This window comes from Aedes aegypti, chromosome 1 (assembly GCF_002204515.2).
Source record: "Aedes aegypti strain LVP_AGWG chromosome 1, AaegL5.0 Primary Assembly, whole genome shotgun sequence".
NCBI lineage: Eukaryota > Metazoa > Arthropoda > Insecta > Diptera > Culicidae > Aedes > Aedes aegypti.
Window position 1 is genome coordinate 83,627,359 of NC_035107.1, and position 22,907 is coordinate 83,650,265.

The 22,907-nt window shown below is 36.9% G+C and overlaps 1 protein-coding gene across 2 annotated transcripts in view; it reads right to left on the reverse strand.

Annotated features, from left to right (window-relative positions):
• LOC5568407 (otopetrin-2) overlaps nucleotides 1–22,907 on the reverse strand; it is a 96,380-nt gene that overhangs the window by 12,522 nt on the left and 60,951 nt on the right. The window contains exons 1-7 of one of the 2 annotated variants that reach the window (XM_001658012.2): nucleotides 19,754–20,159; nucleotides 19,121–19,684; nucleotides 4,375–4,492; nucleotides 3,570–3,675; nucleotides 3,306–3,506; nucleotides 3,069–3,229; nucleotides 2,812–2,977 (exon numbers count right to left, since the gene is read on the reverse strand). In XM_001658012.2, the coding sequence (XP_001658062.2) occupies nucleotides 2,812–2,977; nucleotides 3,069–3,229; nucleotides 3,306–3,506; nucleotides 3,570–3,675; nucleotides 4,375–4,492; nucleotides 19,121–19,684; nucleotides 19,754–19,809 (1,372 nt within the window). In that variant the 5' untranslated portion in view covers nucleotides 19,810–20,159. Of the gene's footprint in view, nucleotides 1–2,811; nucleotides 2,978–3,068; nucleotides 3,230–3,305; nucleotides 3,507–3,569; nucleotides 3,676–4,374; nucleotides 4,493–19,120; nucleotides 19,685–19,753; nucleotides 20,160–22,907 lie in introns of those variants that run through there. The other variant, XM_021841356.1, reaches the window with a different exon arrangement.

Sequence of the window (22,907 nt, forward strand, 5' to 3'; positions counted from 1 at the left end):
TATACACGCTTCAAGGAAATTAACGAAAATATTAAGGTAGGTTTTTCCTCATTTGCAAGCCTTCGTCCAAGGCAATGCAAGCTTCTATTCAATTCAGGAACACATAATGTTTGTGTGTGCACAACACACGAAAATATTAACCTAATCTTACATAGTTTGAAAAGAATCAATTTATCAAAGGATATTAAAATGTTAACTGGTAGTCTTTTGTGTGAAAATACAACATTAAATTGCTATCTACGATCTTGTTCGGATTGTCCAGATTCTTCATCATTGGAAAATACTTTATTCGCTGAGTTTGAAGAAAATTATATTGATCAGTTATCATTTGAGCAATGGGTGACCACGGATAGGTGTGACCTAGAAACTATTGTAAAACCTGTAGATGAGTTTGTGTCATTTTTTTTGCTTGAAATTAGAAAGAATTACCTCACGACTTTATTAAAACAGAGCAAATACGAAAAATACATTACAAGATGGTGAATTTTTAGTCATTTGTGATTTTTCTGAAAACTATAGCTTTATATTGCAAGATGAAGTGCAGTCCCATCACTGGAACGTACAACAAGCTACAATTCATCCGTTCGTTATTTATTTCAATGGAAGTACGCAAATTGAACATTTTAGTTTTAATGTAATTTCCGAAGATTCAAGACACGACTCAGTATCTGTAAATTTGTTCATTGCCAAAATGATTAACTTTTTACGCGTTGATAAGGATAAAGAAATCAGAAAGATATATTTCATGTCTGATGGAGCAGCATCGCAGTACAAAAACCGTAAGAATTTTTCGAGCCTATGTCAATTTAAATCAAAGTACGGAATTGATGCAGAATGGCATTTCTTTGCTACGTCACATGGCATAGGTCCTTGTGATGCTATTGGAGGAACCATAAAGCGCATGGCCACAAGAGCAAGTTTAGCCAAAGAACGTGAGCATCCAATTAAAACTGCAAAAGAACTATTTGATTGGGCGAATCGCAGAAAAGAAGAAGATTTAACAAAATTATCATTTTGTTTTACTACTACTGAAGAGTACGAATTAACGGCATCAGAGCTCAGCGAGCAATATAATAACGCGAAAACGATCCAAGGAACCCAAAAATTTCACTGTTTCATTCCATTGTCAGAAAATAAAATTAAAGCAAAACTATACTCGAACTGTACGGATAATGATGTAAAAGTGTTCGATATTGTAAAAAAATTGAATAACAATAAATAAATAAATAAGTATTAATAAAATGTTTTCATGATCTCATAACGCATACCCAAATCCAAAACTTTTAAAGTTTATATATAACATTTAGAAACTCATCGATCATACTCTAAAAAAAATATCCTGGTAAAAAAAAGTTATTTTCGTGTAATCTGTTAATTCATTTTAATTTATACATATATACATATACATATAATATTTATACATATACATAATATTTATACATATAATATACATAATACTAATGAATACATGAAAACGACTTGTTTAATTCACGCAAGGCCCTTAACAATAAAATCAGCAACAAACTGCAGTTCCCGTAATAATTTACACCGAAAAAATTTTTTTTTTTCTACTAAATGTGAAAATTGTGACATGTTTGAAATGTCATAACTTTTTTGTTTATTGGTTTACCATCACCTAATTTTTATGGTAGATAGCTAATATAATGGACCGTTTTCCCTCAAAAAACTACGTTGGTATTCCGATAGGGTTTTGAGATATTTGAGTTTTTGTGTCAAAAATTCTGTTTTTTAATATTTTTTTTACTGTGTGTATTTTTTTTGGAATCTTTATTTAGTTGTCTAACTTTGTTTCTTTAGTTGTCTAACAATCGAACGAACCGTTTTTGCTGTGCAGCTTTTTGAATATTTTTGAACCATTTTCACATACACCCTTTTGAAAAGTTAGTCGTGACTCAACTTGAAGATTTGATATCGGAAAATGACGATTTAGATGGAACTGGAAAACTGTGCAAAGTTTCAGCTCAATAGAAAAAAATGAATTAAAAAATTTACCAAATTTTGGTGCTGTTGCTTGGAATCACTCAGTTACAGAGAGCGATTCGTAATAGATTATTTCAATTTTCTCAGGATTCAATCTCTGGTGTCTAACAATCTATAGAACCGCTTTGAGGAATTTCTAATATATCTCTTCAGAAGTTTGATTAGGACTTAACCCTGGTCTAGGGGGTAAGAGTCGTATCTGATACGACTTGGTCATCTCATAACGCTGACGGAAGTGGGTTCGATTTCCTACAAGTTTTGTGTTACTCCTCTAAGTGGCTTCCTAAGGTAATAATGTGAATTCGGTTAGGTATTCCTACATCATGGAACGTATCACTAATAATAAGTGATTCAAAGATCCTTATCTTATACCACTAACCCAATATCCTTTCCACGACAACTGTGGAGATGCAGAGGTTTACTCGATCTCTAGTAGCAATGGTTGTCCAACTAACGTTTCTCACCTTCCCCAACCGGATGTGACCGGCGCCGTTTTTGACTTTTAAATTTGGAGCTCTTTAATTGTTCACATTAAATATGGTTAACTAATCCCAAACCCCAATAATTGAATTGCTGTGCAACATCGATTGTTCTGGACAATCACGGAGTAACAACTACGAGTTGTACGGTCGTATATGCTCATACCTAGTTGATGTATTTTTTTTTCAGAAATCATGCATTGCTAATTATGAATGTGACAATTTCTTGGAACGATTATTATTGCTATTAATAAAACAACATGGTCGAATCCAATTATTTCCATTTTTAACTTAATCATAAATAACAATTAAACATTCTTAAAAACCTTACCTAATCTATGCGATATCCGCAGCGTTCGATTCTCCGGGTTGTAGAACGTCAAGATCTCGTGTTTGGTTTCCTGAATCAACACCGAGAACCACACCGACAGATTGGTCCCGATCATGTGCATCAGTCCGAAACGAGCCAAAATCTTGTGCCGGTAGACTTTGATTTGCTGCAAAATCGAATCGAAAGCAAATCGTTCATCATCGTTCAGTTAAAAAACATCAAAGCAAAACCGGCCATCTTCCAAGAATGCGCCTTACCTCATTGTTAAGGAATATGAAATACATTTGGATGAAGATGAATGCCATCCGGGTGGCCGGAGTCAACGCGAGCAGCACATTGTGGCATTTGGTGTCCCGCTCTAGCTCGAAGTACTGCCCGAACTCCAGCCCCGAGTAGATCATGCTGCCGATGCCGAATGCTGAAATGGTTTCGGGGAGAGAAATGGTCGTAAATTACCGTCGTGTGATTTAAAAACCGTCTTTTGCAAACCGTACCGACTGCGCCCATCCGCAGGTAGAAGCTGCCGAAGTGCTGGATTCGGGAAGTGGCCGACGACGAGAGGGACATTCGTCGCGTCGGAATCATGACCTTGGGCTCGGAGCTAACCGTGTCGTCTTCGCTGTCCGAACGCTCGCCGCTATCCGTGGAACAGGTGGTGCTGGCGCGGTGGATGATCTTCGCTTTGGTGGGTTGCTCTGTGGAATGTGATGGATTTTTCTTGTAATTGTGATGGCACGTGATCGGGAAAAGCGACTTACTTTTTACCGGTGATACTGAGGGCGTTTTCGGACGGCCCCAGAGAAGCGTCGTGTACATGAATAACAGGAATACCATACTGCCTATGTAGAGATATAAATAAAAACCCTGTGGAAAAAGGAGTAAAATTGAATGATTTGTTCGAGATAGAAATTTTGAATTTTATTGATATTTATTCAATTGCTGTTGTTTTGGTAATTTGATTTCTCGCGGCTGAATAGTTTTCAGTTGAGAATGGATAACAACTGGTGAGCCCGTTAGACAAAGGACTTAAAATAGAAACAGATCATATTGCTTATGCTCTTATTCTGGAACACAATAAATGCACACTTTCAGCTTATGATAATGCACCATGAAACCTAATTCGTTATTGTTTGCTTTAGCGTAGTTAATGCATCATGAAACTTTAATCGTAAACCTAAACTGGGATATTATCATATTATTTGAGGGCCTCCTTTAGCCGAGAAGTTAGAGTCCGCGGCCGAGAAGTAGGCTCTGTTCCAGTGAGGACGTAATGCCAAGAAGAAGAAGAAACTGGGATATTTGAAGGTTAATCTATTTTTGTTTCTACAATTTATCCGGGCTCGCAACTCGTCACTTTAGTTCATCCACCCTGTCAATCCGGCCGGAAATCTCCAATTGGCCAAGGTCACCGCCGCCACTTTGCCAAACAAATCTTATTATATCAAATTTAGCCACTCAGCCATCACTCAAAATAAATCCATCTCGATGTCGCTCATCAGGCAATCAAATTCACAACCGTCTTTCCCTTACCCCTGCAGTAATTTTCCCCACACTTAAACTTACCTCATAAAACGAGGGCGGAATGTAGGTGGAGATAACCTCGGCCATCGGAAAGGCAATCCCCATCACGACCAGCAGCTTCCCGTAGAGTGCCGACAACGTCGTCGCCAGTGCTTCACCCCTGGCCATCGTGTCGTCGCGGGCGCGTTGGGATAAATTGAAAAGTGGATTCACATGATTAGATTAATGGGCATTAATGCACACTGGGTCAGGAACAGAATTTGGCCACACAAAACCTTAGCCATGCCTTTTTGGGGTGTTTGTGGAGACTGATATTGGATATTTTTACTTCTCATTTCAGTAAAATATAGTTTAAAATATATAAAATTTGGTGAAAAATAGATTAAAATATATAGAAATTTTGTCGAACAGATGTCGCAGCGATGAAATGAACAACATTAGGATCACTTTTCCGACAACTAAAACAGTACTGAAAGGTGATGCTAACGGTTTTGAAGAGAAGTGCTTTTCAGATCTATTTCGGAAGTCGGCAAATTATTGCCTCCTTTGAATTGCTTTGGATACCTCAATGACTCAGTCAACTAGCTTCTGATTCATTGGACGACCCGACGATTTTTACTCAGGTGAGAGATTTTGTGTGAAAATAGGATCGATGTTTCTTGAAAGAATCCAATCATAACGTCAATTTTCGTAGTTGCAGAAAATGCTTAATGGAACTCGTTGCAAAACTCGATTCAATCAGCTCTCGTCGTATTTATCCAATTTGACAAGTCTTGTAGGATAAATGTACGACTTGCAACTGGTTGCATAAATAACTAATATTTCATCTGCCAAAATTATTTCAAAATAATCAACTGTTTCATATAAATTGAACAGGTGTTAATTGAAGGACTTATAAGCAAAATGATGTATGTGACACAAACCTTTTTTTTAGCAAATCGGCTTTGAAGTTGTTTCAGCAATTTTTCATTCTATATAAATTGTGTAAGAGCCAATTAAACAAGCCAATATTTACCGAATTAGGGAATGTGTACCAGTTATGGCTATAGTAGTTCCCGATTCGGTCATATTTGGTTTCTCGGAAACTTTCTGATTTTGAATATGTTTGAATGTTTGTTTATTTGATATCAAACTACTTTAACACACATAATGATTAAAAAATTGAAAATAATCAAATTTTCACGTATGGCAAAACAGGGAACCATTATGTTCATAACTGGTACACCTTCCCTATGTTATTTTTTCTGTTGGACGGAAAAAATCACCTAGATTGTGTAATTGTTCTTCAAATTCAATTTGATATTGTTTGGATTGTCAAGCTTGTCAGTCACATTGGAGATAATTTTACAAGATGTTCGCATTTTTAAGTGCAAAAGTTTTCAAACGTACATCAGTTCAGGTTTATCTCGAGTATTTTAATTAATATTAAATTTACGTCATGTGTGGTATTAGTTTTTTTTTCGTAGCTTTTCTGCCTAGAAAATTAACATTATGAAAAAAAAACATGGACTTACTGGGAATCGAACCCAGACATCTTCAACAAGGCTTTGATTTGTGGCCGTGTCCGTCACCACTAGGTTAGGGCAGACCTCTGGGGGCCGCGAGGGCTTTTTAGGGGTCCACGAAGCCATCTAGAATAAGTATCGTTTTTTTTAATTGATGAATAAAAGGAAGATGTCTCATACATGTGTTACAAGTAAGCATCTAATGTATTAGTTATTATTGAAATTTTTCATTTAATAACTACGCAAATATTGATATGATTGATTGTGATCGTTTCTAGAGGTGCTTATGTATGCTTATGTTATGAAATTTCAAGATTACTAATGAGATCTTTGTATAATTCCTATGTTCCCTGGCAGATATCGGCAGGATTAAAAAACCTTCACTGCCGAAAAGATTCTCCAGAGAAGCCAATCAGAAAGTTCCTTTAAATATCAATAGACACCGTGTTTGGTGAGGTCTTCTTGAGTTTTTGATGAAATCCTTGAGTAAATTTTGTTAAACTTTTCAGACAATCGTATGAAATTTGAGACTTTTGACTTACTTTGCCAGGAGGTTTTTGGAGATTTATTAAAAACTACAGGGCTCATATTCTACAACAACTTTTACCGCTTATACATAAATCATACTGCTAAGTTTCAAACTTTTTTACTTTTTTACGTTAATGTTGATTCATAAACAACAGAGTTTTTAACATTCAAGATCTTCCCCAATTTCGTTACACGTCTGAATCTCCGTACTCACGAAGTGTACCTCAATTTAGTAAACAAAGACTTAGTCCTACGCCAAAAGATGTTTGGTAGATTATTGGTGAACATCTTACTAGAGTACCGTAAAATGGGGTGAAGTTGATCACTTTTGAGCGATTCTGTTCTGTAACTCCTAGTAGAATGCGTGTATTATTACCCAAATATTTTTAAAACATGTCCTGGTTCATCATTTATTTTAAATCAAAAAGTGAAGTTTTTGATTCCGGGGTGAAGTTGATCAATTATTGCGATAAGTTTCCTAAAATAAAAAGATATGCTTTTCACTAAATTTGGGGTCCCTGAATCTGGATCAATCCTCAAAAAGCTTACAACTTAATGATATATCGGTCAATTTTTAATTTGAATGTTGAAAATTACAGAACACACCACATTAAACGCCTAAAGGTATGCAATTTTCTTTGAAATTAGCAACTCGCGCACAAAATAGTACATTTATTACTCAGAAAATTATTGTTTATCCACAATGCAAATGCTAAACTGGATTTACAGAATATATCTACAATGTAAGAAACAGTTTATTTAAATGTAGTATTTATATAGCCTTGTCAATAGTCGATTGTTTGGAGAAGAACCCTTCAACAGTTCATCAAACATTCCATAAAAAATCTGTTTTCTCATGGTATAATTATCTTGAATGTCAAACCGAACTTAGGAACATCAAGGGCAGCCATCAGATATACGACGTCACAAAAATTGTGCTAATTGAAACCGAATCATAGATCTTTTGACAGTTTATACATGTAGCTACGTGAATGATCAACTTCTCCCCACTGACCAACTACACCCCGAATTACGGTACTCTAAATAATCATAACAGAATCTTTACATCATCTGGGGTAAATTTCAAACGTGATGTTTTGGTACGCTTGCCAAGTGACACGTACTTATATCTGACAAATCTTGCGTTTATTATCATACAGGTGTATCTAAAGTGATCGATTTTCTCTTTAGATTAGTGTATGAAATTCAATCGATTTTCATAACATTTCACGATGCAAGGACGATGAATTGTTTCGTCTGAAAAATAGCAGTTAAAAACAGTCACCCGAACAAGTTATTATCTGAATAGTAAATCGTTGAAAATAAATCGACCATTGCAGTTACGCCCTTTTGATACTGAGCGTGAGAAATCATTCTGAGATCTTTGGGAGGTTCGCATCCACATTGATTTCAAAAGCATCCCTCATTGGGAATCCGTGGCACCAAATAAGTTCTGTTTAAGGCTCAAGAATCCATCATTCAATCATCAGTAATAATCGAAAATGAAAAACCAGTTTTTTCATTCAAGTTTAAAGAAATCCTCATAAAAATCTATCATCGCAATCCAGATAGCAAGTGTAATGCAATGATAGATTTTCTTGAACATTGTATACATTTTGAGCATGAATACTGGTTCTGAAAATTTGTTAAACGATGATGGTTATTTTCCTCTTAATAAAAAGTATTATTTTGAATTTAAATATTTTAAATATATCAACACAAGTATCCGGTAAACTTCGACTTTTAGTAAATTTTAAAAAGGATATTTCTAGGAGTTGTTAAATTTTGGCGGAAACTTAACCCTTTTTCTCTAATTGTTCAATTTTTTTATTCTTTCCCGTTAGCCCGAATGCCGTTAAGCCGAAAGGGTCATTAGGTCAAAATGGTCATTTGGCCGAAAGGGACACTAGGTCGAAAATGACCCATAATTTCAATGAATCTTAAGGCCGAATGAACTTTTAGATCAAATGGGTTGTTATAGTTGAAAGGTTGGAATAATTTTCATCACGTAAGAGCTTAAAATATCTGATGCAAAATATAATAAGAAAGAACAGCAGTTGTTTAATAGAAGGAAAATCACTGATGAATGTGTAAGCCATTTGAAACAGTAGTAAGTATTTATCACCTTTCATGTTCTTCAGCCTAACGACCTTTTCGGTCTAATGGAATTCAGCTTAATGGCTTAACAATATTCGGCCTAACGGCCTTCTTACTTTCTTAATACAATAATTTCTAAGTAAAGCGCACGCAAATTATCAAATTGCACTGATGAAAACCTCTTGGACGTGAAATAAAAAAGGCTGCAACCAACCTTCTATCATCAAATAAATGAGCAAATGAATTCAATACAGAACGGTTGACTTTAGATTGCTATATCTCCGCCGTTTTTCCCTTTAATTTTTCTGTAACACCAATAAGCTAAAGTTTTGAGAACTTTTTAAAAAAAAGTTATGTTGAACAACTCTTTAAACTATCTTGTTGTCTTCAGCACATTATCAAAGAAAGAAAATAAATGCGCTCAAGACACTGAGATAATATTACGCCCTATTTCTCTTATATGATGAAAGCACTTATTTTTGATCCACAAGAATTATGTGTAAACAAGTAGGCCAAAATCATATAAATTTTACTTAAGCCTAAAGTAGACAATACGATTGGAAACCAGTTTCGTGCCGGGGTCAACTCGATAGTTCTCTGGACAACCGTCCTGGACTGGCTACGCACAAAATTTCCAAATCATGATCACAGATACACCGACGGGGCCTTCCTTAGCCGAGTGGTTAGAGTCCACGGCTACGAAGCAAAGCCATGCAGAAGGTGTCAGGGTTCGATTTCCGGTCGGTCCAGGATCTTATCGTAATGGAAATTTCCTTGACTTCCCTGGGCATAGAGTATATTCGTATCTGCCCAAACGATATACAAAAGCGAAAATAGCAAATTTGGAAATGAAAGCTCTCAGTTAATAACTGTGGAAGTGCTCATAAGAACACTAAGCTGAGAAGCAGGCTCTGTCCCAGTGAGGACGTTAATGCCAAGAAGAAGAAGAAAAAGATACACCGATGGTTCTCTTTCCATAAAAGGCGTCGGCCTTGGCGTCTTTAGCACTAATATTTCAGTGAGCCTTAGTTTGCCGCCTGAAGGTTTGTTGTTCATACCAAAAGTGTAGTAAACTTTTTGGATTTTGTTTCTGAGTAGATGCCACATGTAGTATTACTACATTGTAGTGAAGTTTTTTATTCATACCACTCAATGCCCTTGGCTAGCGTTTCATACATAAACGCCACAGAAGAGGTAAGTATATTTTTATTGTTGTAAGGTTAAGTCACTGCGTCCATTGGATTGAACTTTTGTGGCATGTCCCTTATTACTATCATTGAAGGAACTTAAACTGTCCATGACAAATGAAGTGAACAGCTTAAGCACTTTGACGCGTCTTTCTCCAGTTTGGATTTTTAGTTTCTTTTAACATTTCACATACATAAGTTTATAATTTCCAATATAATAAGTGATAGTCTAATAATTTATCGTATTGGCAATGATAAGTATATTTTTTAAGATTTTTATTGTACGTACTTTATGACCTAGCACGAGTTTCGTACCAAAAAGTCGCTCAGAAATAACGCAATTTGTGCAAACTGATAAGAAGAGCTTCCAGAAATATAACACCATTAACAAACAGGTAGCGAAAAAAATCGCTCAAAATTCAAAACCTACTCTTGTTAAGTAAGAGAATAAAATGTGTGAAAATCAGATTTTTAGTCTCAAAATGGCAGTATGGTAAAGTCGTGCCTATTCTTTCAGGGAAACTCTATATATTACTTTTGGACGATAAATTCACATTATCAGTATTGGTTCCAAGCTCCTTCTGCCAAAAAAAAATGGAGCATGCCCAAAACGAACTAGTAGTTTAGTACTCACATACTCAATATGAGCATTCCAATTCAGTTTAGAATCCATAATTACTTAAAAGTATTTGATCTGTTCACAAAGGTGCATTTGTACTCCTCCAAGCTTCAAAGCTTTTAGGATGAACTTCCCTTTCTTTGTGAAAGAGACAATTACTACCTTTGAAGGATTTTTGTTAAGGCTCTTCTGAATACGCTAAACATGGTAAAATTTAGGGCCAGTTGCATTCTCTCTGAAATGATGTTGTCAAACTTTCTTCTAATGACTATATCATCTGCAAATCTTACAACCTCGAAACCTTTTTCTTCCATGCTTTCTAAGAAGATCGACAACTACTAAAGACCATCATAGAGGTGAGTCCTTGTGGACAGCTTTTTGTAGTCCTTACTGTTATAGACGAAGTGATTTCTCTTTTTGCATACATATTATTGATCCAGTTATTGATATTCTTGTTACAACTCCTTTTCTTCATTGCACGTGTCATTGAAGAATAGGAAGCGTTGTCAAAGGCTCTTTCAATGTCCAAGAATGAACAAAGTGCTAGTTCTTTCACTGAAAGAGTTTTTCCACTTTTGTTACCAATGTTTGTAGTGCCGTAACTGTTGACTTACCAGATTGATAAGCAAACTAAGAGTCAGATAGCTACCACACAAGATCAATTAATGGTCAACCACTGCGACCAAACCCCAACAAAAAAAGTCAGATAATGGAAACTTCGGCATGTATGTTGCATTGATAAAATCACACACACTTTTTCTATAGTCTTTAACACAATTGATATGAGACTAATAGGTCTTTATGACTTAGGATACATTTTATCTCGTTTTCCTTTTTTAGGAATAGAGATAGTCTTCACTGCTCTTCAAATTAATGGAACATAGTTCAATCTTAAGCTAATAGTATAACTCAGTTATTGATTAAAGATAAAGTAAACAAAGAGAGTATCTTAATGTCATATATATATATATATATATATATATATATATATATATATATATATATATATATATATAAGTTACAATCGAACCCTCTACTAAAACCCCAACTCTAACAACCGACCCCAGTCTAGCAGACATTTCTGCCAAGCTCCAAAACCTCCAACTACAACAACAGCAAGCGTCAACATCCTTAGCCGCATTGGAACAACCATCACAATTATAAAGTGACCGTCAGCAGTATAATCGTCAAGCCAACACTCAGCAACCATAGCCCACCAACTTCCACGAAGTCACCTAGCAACCAGCATTCCTATCATAACACGTTGGCACACCTCGCCGAATCAGCAACACGCGTCGACGACCGGACGACGCGATCCAGTTACAATATTTTTACTTAGCTAGGGCTCTTTCCTCTTCCAAGCTAGGCCTCTGTAACAATTAATTCACAAGTAATAAATCATTCTAGTTTCGTTCTCCATACCGATCAGTTCGGTCTTTCAGTTTTTTAAAAAACCTTTCCATGTGACTCTGTCACATAATTGGCGCAGTCGTTTTCCGAGGGGATAGTGATCCCATGTAGTGTCAACTCCGAAGTCGATCAAAAATCACAGTGTGCTGCCGCGATCAGGAAAACCCGCCAACAATAATTAATTATTCGTCGCGCGTTCGAAAATCGCTCTTAGTGTAGTGTAGTGATCAGGCGATCGCTGGAAGTGCTGCAAGGAACCCACTGGCCCCGGAGGAACTATAACGCTCTCAACCCGGAGCTCAGCTTACCCGCCTAGGCATCACTGGTGGCATACCAGTCGATTTGTGGTGAGTATCTTTTAAAATTAAAACTATCCTTTTCTTTCTCATAATAATTTTCCTTTTATAATAAACTAATAACTAAAAAACTGGTGACTTAAAGTGAATTGTGAATCGATGACAAAAAGTGTGAATTGATGACAGAAGTTGTGAATTGATGACAAAAATTGTGATTTAAAACAAAAATTCGTGAAATTGGTGAAAATATAAAACTTGTTTTGGAAAGTGATTTTCGGTATTCAGTATATTTTTGGAAAATTCAATACAAATAACTAAATAATCGATAATAAAGTGCTAAATTTAGAGTAAACTGTGAATTGATGACAACAATTGTGATTTAAAATATCTGCTTGGAATTGATAAAACATATTTTTGCGAGAAGTGATTTTTCGGTATTCAGCGATCTTCTTTTTTTGGAAAATTCTTTTGGCTCTACTTGAAGCCTTTACTAAACTTAGTTTTGTTCAGAATAAATGCTAACTAGAGCAATGTCAGCAGATCTACAAGATTTAATCGATGAGCTGATGGCTAAAATGGAGCAACAGCGGCTCCAGATTTCCGCCTTAGAAGCCTCCCAAAACAGAAACGCTTCAACATTGCAACCTACAGCTGCGCATATGCCAGCTGAAAGAAAATTCGACGGTTTCAGTGTACCTGATCCCATCAAACTCATCCCAACTTTCACAGGGGAACCAGCAATGTTGTCCTCGTGGATCGACTCCGTCGATCAAAAGATAAAATACTGCGAGAAAGTAATTAATGACCAATCCACAGTAGACCATGTTATGCCACTATGGACTGGCATAATCAGAGACAAAATTATTAATGAAGCGAATGATATCCTCATTCGCGGGCAAGTCAAATTGGTTTGGGCCGATATAAAAAAAGCCCTCCAAGACGAACTCGGCGATAAGCGTGATCTAGCCACGCTCATTTCAAAAATTTCTGGATTGAAGCAAGGTAGTCAAGATCTATTAAGCTTCTACCAACAATCAAAAAAACTCTTAGCTGACATAAATGCGAACATCCTCGCAAACGATGACACTAAAAGTTGTGCCAAAGTCCTTATGCTAAGCTATGGAACCATGGTTACAAATGCTTTCATAGATGGCCTGCCAGACCATCTATCTTCTCTAACAAGAATCTACAAACCTAAGGATCTCCAAGAGGCCTATGAAGGGGCCTTAGAACAACACGTGGCCAGCCAGAAAAGACGCGAAAGACTCGCGAAGCTCCACGATTCTAACGTCACGAAAAATTTTAATAACAACACAAAATTTCACCCTGCAGGACAAACCGGCCGAGGGTACAACACCTCGAATAGACCAATGAATCCAACTCAAAATTCTTCCCAGGGTTACTCTCAACCCAGGATCAATAACTTTAAGAACGGGCCTGGACAATACGGCCAATCGCGGTTTTCAACACCACCAAATATAAAACCTGATCCTTCAGGACAATCTAGATTCAGAACGCAAATTAATATGCACGAAGGTGAAGAACAGCCTCACTGTTCTAACCAACTTGAGCCTCAACATAACATTCCGAATGAGGAACACTCAGCGGAAAGTTACGTACAAGATGAGGAGTATGAGGAATTAAATTTTTGTACGGATCCGGATCAAGGGATCCCGGAATAAGTAATAATTTTCTCCCGTATCTGGAAGTACCCAGAAGTGTCAATAGACCTCTGAGATTTCTAATCGATACCGGAGCGAATTATAATTATATATCTCCCGAACTAGTACCAACCCATAGCATCGGGACAGGACCACAACAGAAAATAAAGAATCTGAGTGGTCTACATCGCATCGATCGATACACGCACGTTAATCCGTTCGTGAATTTTATAAATGATCTACCGAAGTTAAAATTTTTCTTATTTAGATTCCATGACTTTTTCGATGGTCTTATTGGATTTGAATCCCTAAGGACACTTGGTGCAGTAATCAATACAGCCTCTAACACGATCTGCATAAATGACATCGAAATACCTCTTCATAAAAAATTCCCAACCAGAGAACAACTCAACTTTCATGAAGGTGAGACTTTGGTTAAAGAATTTCCAGTTCGAAAAAAGGAAGGAGACTTCTTAATCGAACACGATCTTGTCATAGGACAAGATGTGATTATACCTTCAGGAGTATATAGTGCTCATAACGGTATAGCAACTTTTCCGATGATAAATCTCAGCAACAAACAATTACAGTTATGTATCGACAAGGATGCTGTGTACACAGATCTTCTCAACTTCGAAGAAATTTCCCCAAATCCTAATTACGTTAACAGAACACAAAAGGCTGACCAAACTACAAAAGCAAAAACAGAGCCCTTCGCTGATAAACTTAGACTCGACAACTTAAATCCTGAGGAAAGGCCCAAATTGCTTAAAGTCCTTAATAAGTTTAGAGATGTCTTTCATCACGAAGAAGAAACTCTGTCGTTCACAAATGCTATACGCCACAAGATCATTACTAAAGACGATCTACCCGTATATGCTAAATCGTACCGTTATCCTTTCTGTCATAGAGCAGAGGTTCAACGACAAATTCATAAAATGCTGGAGCAAGGCATTATCCGTGCTTCAGAAAGCCCATATTCCTCGCCCGTATGGGTAGTGCCAAAGAAGCTCGATGCTTCTGGTCAAAGGAAATGGCGTTTAGTCATCGACTACCGTAAGCTCAACGAGAAGACGGTTGACGATCGATACCCAATACCGAACATTACCGACATCCTGGATAAACTTGGCCGATGTCAGTACTTTTCGACATTGGATCTGGCCTCCGGATTTCATCAAATCGAAATCCATAAAGGTGACATCCAAAAAACTGCTTTCAGTGTCGAGGGCGGACATTATGAATTTATCCGAATGCCCTTCGGATTAAAAAATGCCCCTGCCACATTTCAAAGAGTAATGGACAACATTCTCAGAGAACATATTGGCGTTCGTTGTCTGGTTTATATGGATGACATTATCATCTATTCAACCAGCCTTCAAGAACATTTGATCAATTTGAATTTGATATTGGAAACGTTGAGGAAATACAATATGAAAATTCAAATAGATAAATGTGAATTTCTTCAAAAGGAGGTCGCTTTTCTAGGCCATATAGTTACTCCAGAAGGAGTAAAACCAAATCCCGAGAAGATTAAAGCTATTCGAGAGTGGCCAATACCAAAGAATGAAAAGGAGCTGAGAAGCTTCCTAGGTGTAATTGGTTACTACAGGAAATTCATCAGGGATTTTGCTAAAATTTCAAAACCCCTAACGCAACAACTCCGAAAAGGAGAAACAATCCGTCACACACCAGAATTTACTGATGCTTTCCGACGGTGCAAAGAAATCCTAACCAGTAGCCACGTACTACAATACCCGGATTTCTCAAAACGATTTGTCCTCACGACGGACGCTTCTAACTTCGCATTAGGTGCGGTATTGTCACAGGGTCCCATTGGATCAGACAAGCCTATCGCCTTTGCTTCTCGTACGCTATCCGAGACTGAGATAAGATACTCAGCTATCGAGAAGGAATTGCTTGCTATCGACTGGGCGTGCAAGTACTTCAGACCCTATTTATTTGGGCGTAAATTCAGTCTCTACACCGACCACAAACCATTAACCTACGCCTTGAACCTTAAAGGATCAAATGACAGATTAATTAAGTGGAAATTACGGCTCGAGGAATTCGATTACGAAATCCATTACAGACCCGGAAAACAAAACGTTATCGCCGACGGCTTGTCTAGAATTCCACAACAAAAGGAATGCAACACACTAGAAATTAATGCTAATGAAGACGAAGAAGAAGAATCTTCATCGGACGCTGAAACGGTTCATTCAGCTGAATCCGATAACGAGGATCTAATTAGAATGACTGAGAAACCTCTAAATTATTATCGTAATCAAATTTTAATTTCTGAAGGTTCGCAGAACAACGAAGTACGCGAAGAAATCTTTCCCTCAAGATTTCGACAGACCCTTACTCGAGCATCATTCGGTATACCCTATGCCATAAAAATCTTACGGGATTTTATGCACCCTACCCGGACAAATTGTATATTATGCCCGGAAAAATGGTTAAATACACTGCAAATAGCGTACAAAAACTATTTCTCCAGGAACAAAACTTTTAAAATTGTATTAACACAGACTATTCTACAGGATCTCACCTCTGAAGAAGATCAAGATAAAACTCTGGAAGACGTCCACCAGCGAGCACATCGGGGTGCCGACGAAAATTATGAGGCCATCAAGAGAAGATTCTACTTTCCAAACATGCGGAAAAAGGTACAAACCATCATCAATCTGTGCACCACGTGCCTGGAAAGTAAGTATGAAAGATCTCCCTACCGAATTAAATTCGCGTATACACCAATGCCGAAAAAACCCCGGGATATATTTCATGTAGATATTTTCATTTCCTCCCCCTGTCTTTTTATATCGGCAGTAGATAAATTCTCAAGGTATGCCATGTTAGTTCCTATTAAATCTCGTTGTATCCCTGACGTAAAAAGGGGAATGGTTAAATTGTTTACCACACATGGCAAACCAAGAATGATCGTCTGCGACAATGAAACCGCTTTCAAGTCCGTCGAAATTCGTAGCCTTCTGCAAAGACTTGAAATAGAGACCTACTACACACCTTCAGACCATAGTGAGGTGAACGGAATCGTTGAACGATTTCACTCAACTCTCAGCGAAATTTTTAGATGCTCAAAGAGCAAATATCCAGATCTGAATAACAAAGAACTTTACAAAATTGCTACTTCATTATACAACGAATCCATTCACTCCGCACATAAGAGAAAACCCGTGGAAGTGTTTTTCGCCGTTAGGGAGGAAGAAGAAGGGCCTTTGAACCCCGAAGTATTGTTGGAAAATAGGGACACGCTTTTCGATGAAATCATGGTCAAATTAGGAGAGTACCAAAAGAGAACCATAGAAAATCATAACAAAAATAGGAAAGATAAACCAAAATTCAAAAAAGGAGACATAATATACAACAAAATTCAGGGAATTCCAAACAAACGAAAGAACAAATTTAAGAAACAAGTAGTTAGACAGAACAGGAAGAAAACCGTCATAGATACCAGGAATATAAAATTACACAAGTCCAAATTAAAACGGAAGAGGAAGCCTTAATTATAACAATTATTTCAAAAAAAAAACTAACACAAAACTAACACTAATTTTAACTTACAGATAAATTGGATGTATGCCACACTTTTATTGCACATAAACTTCTATTTCATATACGGTGAACCACTACTACACATCATTAATACCTTAAATGATCCAATCGTGCAGATCAAAGAAACTGATTGTAAAATCCAAACAGGATCCCTAAAACTAATACACCCTATCAATTTAGCAAGAATAGAGGAAAGTATAGAAATTATAACAAATACTTTTTATAACAACCTTAACCCCACTAACCCACTACAAGAAGTAATCAAATTTCGAATAAAAAAGTTATACTCAACCCTCTACGGGCTGAAACCACGACGGACACACAGACGCAAAAGATGGGATTCCATAGGCACGGCATGGAAATGGATTGCTGGATCACCGGACGCCCACGATTTAGAAATCATCAATTCAACTATGAACGACCTCATCAAACAAAATAATCAACAGTACCAGATAAACGAAAATATTAACAACAGGATCATACAACTCACTGAAACAATCAACCAAATAGCCGGATCACTCAACAACAACAAGATTGGTCTCGATACACTAGATGCCATCACCACAATGCTCAATATCGACGTCATCAATGAATTACTGGATAACATTCAGGAAGCAATCACGCTTACAAAAATCGCCGTTACCAACAACAAGTTGTAACTCTATTTTCAAAAACGATACCACACATCAACTGGTAAACGAGAACACCATCATAATCTCGAACGCCAAACATCATCTTCTTGAGACAAACTGCGGACCCGACAACAGAAGACTCACTGGAAACTTCATTATCAAATTCTCAAACTGTACGGTAAATTTTAATGGCCAAACCTTCAAAAATTCAGAAACTACAGTCAACACAGAAATTCTATATGGTGGAATCCACAATACCTCAATTCACTGGCATCTCTTCAAACAACACGATATAGCAGAAATCAGCAACACAGCGATAAATAATCGACAGAAACTGGAACACGTTTATCTGAAACAGAATCACATGAACATCAAATTCTGGAGCCTACTTGGTGGATTTTCGCTCACAGGAACTGCCACAATCATCATTATCATCATACTCATACTAAAAATCGGACCGAGACGTTCCTCACTTAGGGGGGGAGTAGTTACAATCGAACCCTCTACTAAAACCCCAACTCTAACAACCGACCCCAGTCTAGCAGACATTTCTGCCAAGCTCCAAAACCTCCAACTACAACAACAGCAAGCGTCAACATCCTTAGCCGCATTGGAACAACCATCACAATTATAAAGTGACCGTCAGCAGTATAATCGTCAAGCCAACACTCAGCAACCATAGCCCACCAACTTCCACGAAGTCACCTAGCAACCAGCATTCCTATCATAACACGTTGGCACACCTCGCCGAATCAGCAACACGCGTCGACGACCGGACGACGCGATCCAGTTACAATATTTTTACTTAGCTAGGGCTCTTTCCTCTTCCAAGCTAGGCCTCTGTAACAATTAATTCACAAGTAATAAATCATTCTAGTTTCGTTCTCCATACCGATCAGTTCGGTCTTTCAGTTTTTTAAAAAACCTTTCCATGTGACTCTGTCACATAATTTATATATATATATATATATATATATATATATATATATATATATATATATATATATATATATATATATATATATATATATATATATATATATATATATATATATATATATATATATATATATATATATATATATATATATATATATATATATATATATATATATATATATATATATATATATACAATCTATATAAAATTTGCTCCAAATCGGAGACTGTCGAGTTACGTACCTATCCGATTTAACCTATTTTGTATCTAAAGATTTGGTCAAGTTAAATTCTGTTCCTGGCCCAGTGTGCAATGGTATGTGCCATCGCGTTTAACTTACGGTTTAACCTCCCGCTGCTGCTGGTGGTGGTAGTAAATCGGCTCCGGGAGTCTCGACGGCCGCCGGGTGGTGTTCAGAATCGGGTGCAGATGGTGATGGTGGGAATGGTAGAGCACGGCCAGGTGCTGAGTGGTCGTTGTGGATCCAGTGGCTGTAGGTTGCCTCTGTAGGGCTCCGGGAGATGGCTGAAGCTGGGTGGGCGTAGAAGATCCAGGGATGATGACCACGGGATTCGTTTTGACGCTCAGTGTTGGCGTGTGAACTCGCTGGAAGGCGGAAGAGGTTGAGGACGATCCGAGGTGTGTCTTACTCTGGGTTTCCAAAGAGGAACCGACACGGGATTCTTCCCCTTGGAGAGGGAATTCCTGTGGATGTGGTTGAACGTCGTCATGGATGTGCTGATGAAGCTGTGGAAACGATGAAGGCGTTGGAGTGACGACTCCGGCCAAATGCTGTGAAGATTGACCCGGCGAGGTGTGATTGCTAAACGTTTCCGGCGAGACTATAGCGTTCTGTGGCACTGATGGGGATGGCATCAACGGTTGCAGCGGAAGTTCGATGTCCCTGGAAAGAGAAAATAAGAAGTATTAGATGGATGATAGAACACTTTTCTCCTTCTGAGTTGGTTCACACCTATTGAACACAATTTGCGGAATGGCTCCATTCTGTCGCAACGATTTGAGAAGCATAATTTCCAAAAGCACTTTTCACCCTCGTCGTCAACAGCGAACAAAATCTCGCAATCAACTGACCCGGCTGATTCCGGACTGCGTGAGTTGTTCCATCATTGCCATGATTCCAGATTACGATCATAAACCAAAACGGAAGAGACAGTGGACAGAAAAATCATCTCTCTTTTATTGCCCGAGCAACAATTGTGTCCACATTAAAAGCTCGCCAATCCATGGAGACGCTTCATATTTTACGAATCTTCTTTGAGTCGTTACCATAGCGAGAATCCAACCGATTGTCATAAAATTATGCGAGACATATTTTGTGTATCGACTGTCTCCGCTGATCTTCTGCCGACCTTGCTTCGGGTCAGTAGTCTATCCAAGTTCCGAATTCAAACTGTCTGAGATTTGCACGTAAATGGCCAGCAGGCTGTATTATGACAGACGCTTGGCAGTGGGGTTTTGATGGGGATGATTTAATTTTATTGAAGCGTTCATGACAACTTCGTAGCGTGATTGCGCTGCAAAGCGAGAACAGTGGTCATGGCAATCATTATAACATTAAGACACTCGCACACTCAAAACGCTATGCTCAAATGATTTCAATTGTAAACGAGATGATCACGTGAAGAATCGAAAGTATAATTTGAAATTTACGCAAATAGATCGAATTAGATTTCGATTTCAATTCCATTTGGGTTATACCAGACGCATTTTGCGCCAAATCGAAGAGATCTTCTTCTTCTTCTTTATGGCATTAACGTCCTCACTGGGACAGAGCCTGCTTCCCAGCTTAGTGTTCTTATGAGTACTTCCACAGTTATTAACTGAGAGCTTTCTTTGCCAATGTAGCCATTATCGCATCCGTATATCGTGTTGTAGGTATGATGATACTCTACCGGCAGCTTCATGTTTTACCGCAAAATAAATATTAAAAATGTTATAACGTTTTTGTTTTCAATATTTTTGCAGCATTTTTTCACAAGTTCTCAAACAACTCTTCTAGTTTAGGAATCCGTGTCGATTTAATCATTGGTGATCTGGTTTTGAAGATATTCCGATGTTACTTGGGGGACCAACATTTTCAATAAAAAATGTGTTTGGCGGTCATTTTGTTTTTGGTAAATTTATCAAAAAATAATAAAATAAAATGTGGGCTATATAATGCCAAGTAATAAGGAGCTACTCTGAAAAACTCATACAAGTCAATTAGGAATTCTTGGAGATATCTGTTTTTTAAGTTTTTAAGATCTTTATTTGGTCAGCGTGGTTCCAGAAACATAAATGCTTATTATTTAAAGACGGCTGCATAAAAAGCTTCATTTTTTCAAATTCTGTAGCCAGAGAAATCTCTGAGGAGAACCTTCCTCAGGTTACGCGTCGATCTCCCAAAGAATTTTTTAATATCTTTATAACTAGATGACCGATGATGAACATCGACACAAATCCTAAACCTAGAAAAGTTTTTTTTTTTCAAATTTGTGAAAAAATAGTGCAAAAATATTTAAAAGCAAAAAAGTTAACAATTTGAATATTCATTTTGCGGTAAAAAAAAAATTGCCGGTAAAGTAGTTAATAACTTGAAAATTCACCTTCAAGTATCCAGAATGAGTCGAAAATATTAAAAAATCGTGTCGGACTATATTCGCTTTGGATTAGATTTCACACATTTTATCAATCAGATAGATTAAATGTTTTTCATAGATAAATCAATCATTTTGATCCGAGAATGACTTTTGAAAATGGCTTATGAGATTTTGCATGCAATTGATTTGGAAAATTCTAGTTCCGAAATTGGTGATTTAAGAGCAAAATGTTCTATGGAGAAGTAGTGGCGGGACGTTTAGGCTACAGTAAAAAAATCAAATTCACAAATAAAACTCTTATTTCCAATAACAAAATAATCCCATGTTCTTTTTTTTTAATTTTCGCCATATAATTTCAATAAAAACAGATTTTTGGAACAAAACTTCATGATGTAGGCATTTTTAAACAAAAGCTTGTCTAAGAATAACTTTCGGTCGATTTTCAAAATTTTTTCCATAAAGAAATATAAGTCAAAAACAAAGAATATGACCTATACACTCAAAATCCTGTTGTTCTTGAAGGAGAATCGCTAATAACTAATGAAAATGGCGTATTTTTTGCATTAAACCTGAAACAACTCTAAAATAGCTATTTCCAGCAAGGTTACAATGCAAATCAATAAAATTGAGATTTTTTTTCAAGATTCAATATCCTCAAAACGAATTTATTTTGACAAAAAAACTATATTTTGATAATTGATCATAAGTGGATTTTTGACAAAACTTTTTTATTAAAAATTTCAACATCATGAAACACTGTCCCTATCAAGGTTCCATCGAAACCAACCACACACATCCAAAAATAGTAAAAAAAACAACAAAAAACAGAAAAAAAACAGAAACAAACGGACAAAACAGTCAAAATCAGCCAAAAACGGTTAAAAATGAGCAAGAGTAGTCAAAAACAGTCAAAACTGTGGCAGCAATGAAAAACAGTCAAAGAGTAAAGAGTATCAAAACCGTCACAAACGGTCTAAAACAATGGAAGCCAGTCCACAAACAAACAATCATAAGCTGTGACTACCAAAATGAGCCAAATATGGTCCAAAACATACAAAAAAACGGCAGAAACAGTGAAGAAGCGCAAAAAAATTGTCGAAAATGTTTGAAACAGTCAAAACAGTGAAAAACGCTCGGAACGGACTTATATAGATAAACAAGAAAAATGTAATGAAAAACTATCAAAAAAGTACAAAAAACAGCCCAAAACAGTAAAAAATGGCCATGGACAGCCAAAAACAAACAAAAATGGTAAAATATTGTCAAAGGTAAAACAAGCCAAAATGATCCAAAAACAGTCACGAAAGGTCAAGAGCAGCCAAAGGCATTCGAAAACAGCAAAAATAGTGTTAAACATAACATATCTGTCAATACAGTAAAAACCGACTTAAAACTGCCATGAGCGATTGAAACAGACAAAACAAATCAAAATCAGTCGAAACAGACAAAAATAGTCGAAAAACAGCAAAACAGAAGAAAAATCAGAAAGATTAAAAAAAAAGCCAAAACAATGAAGAACAGAAACTT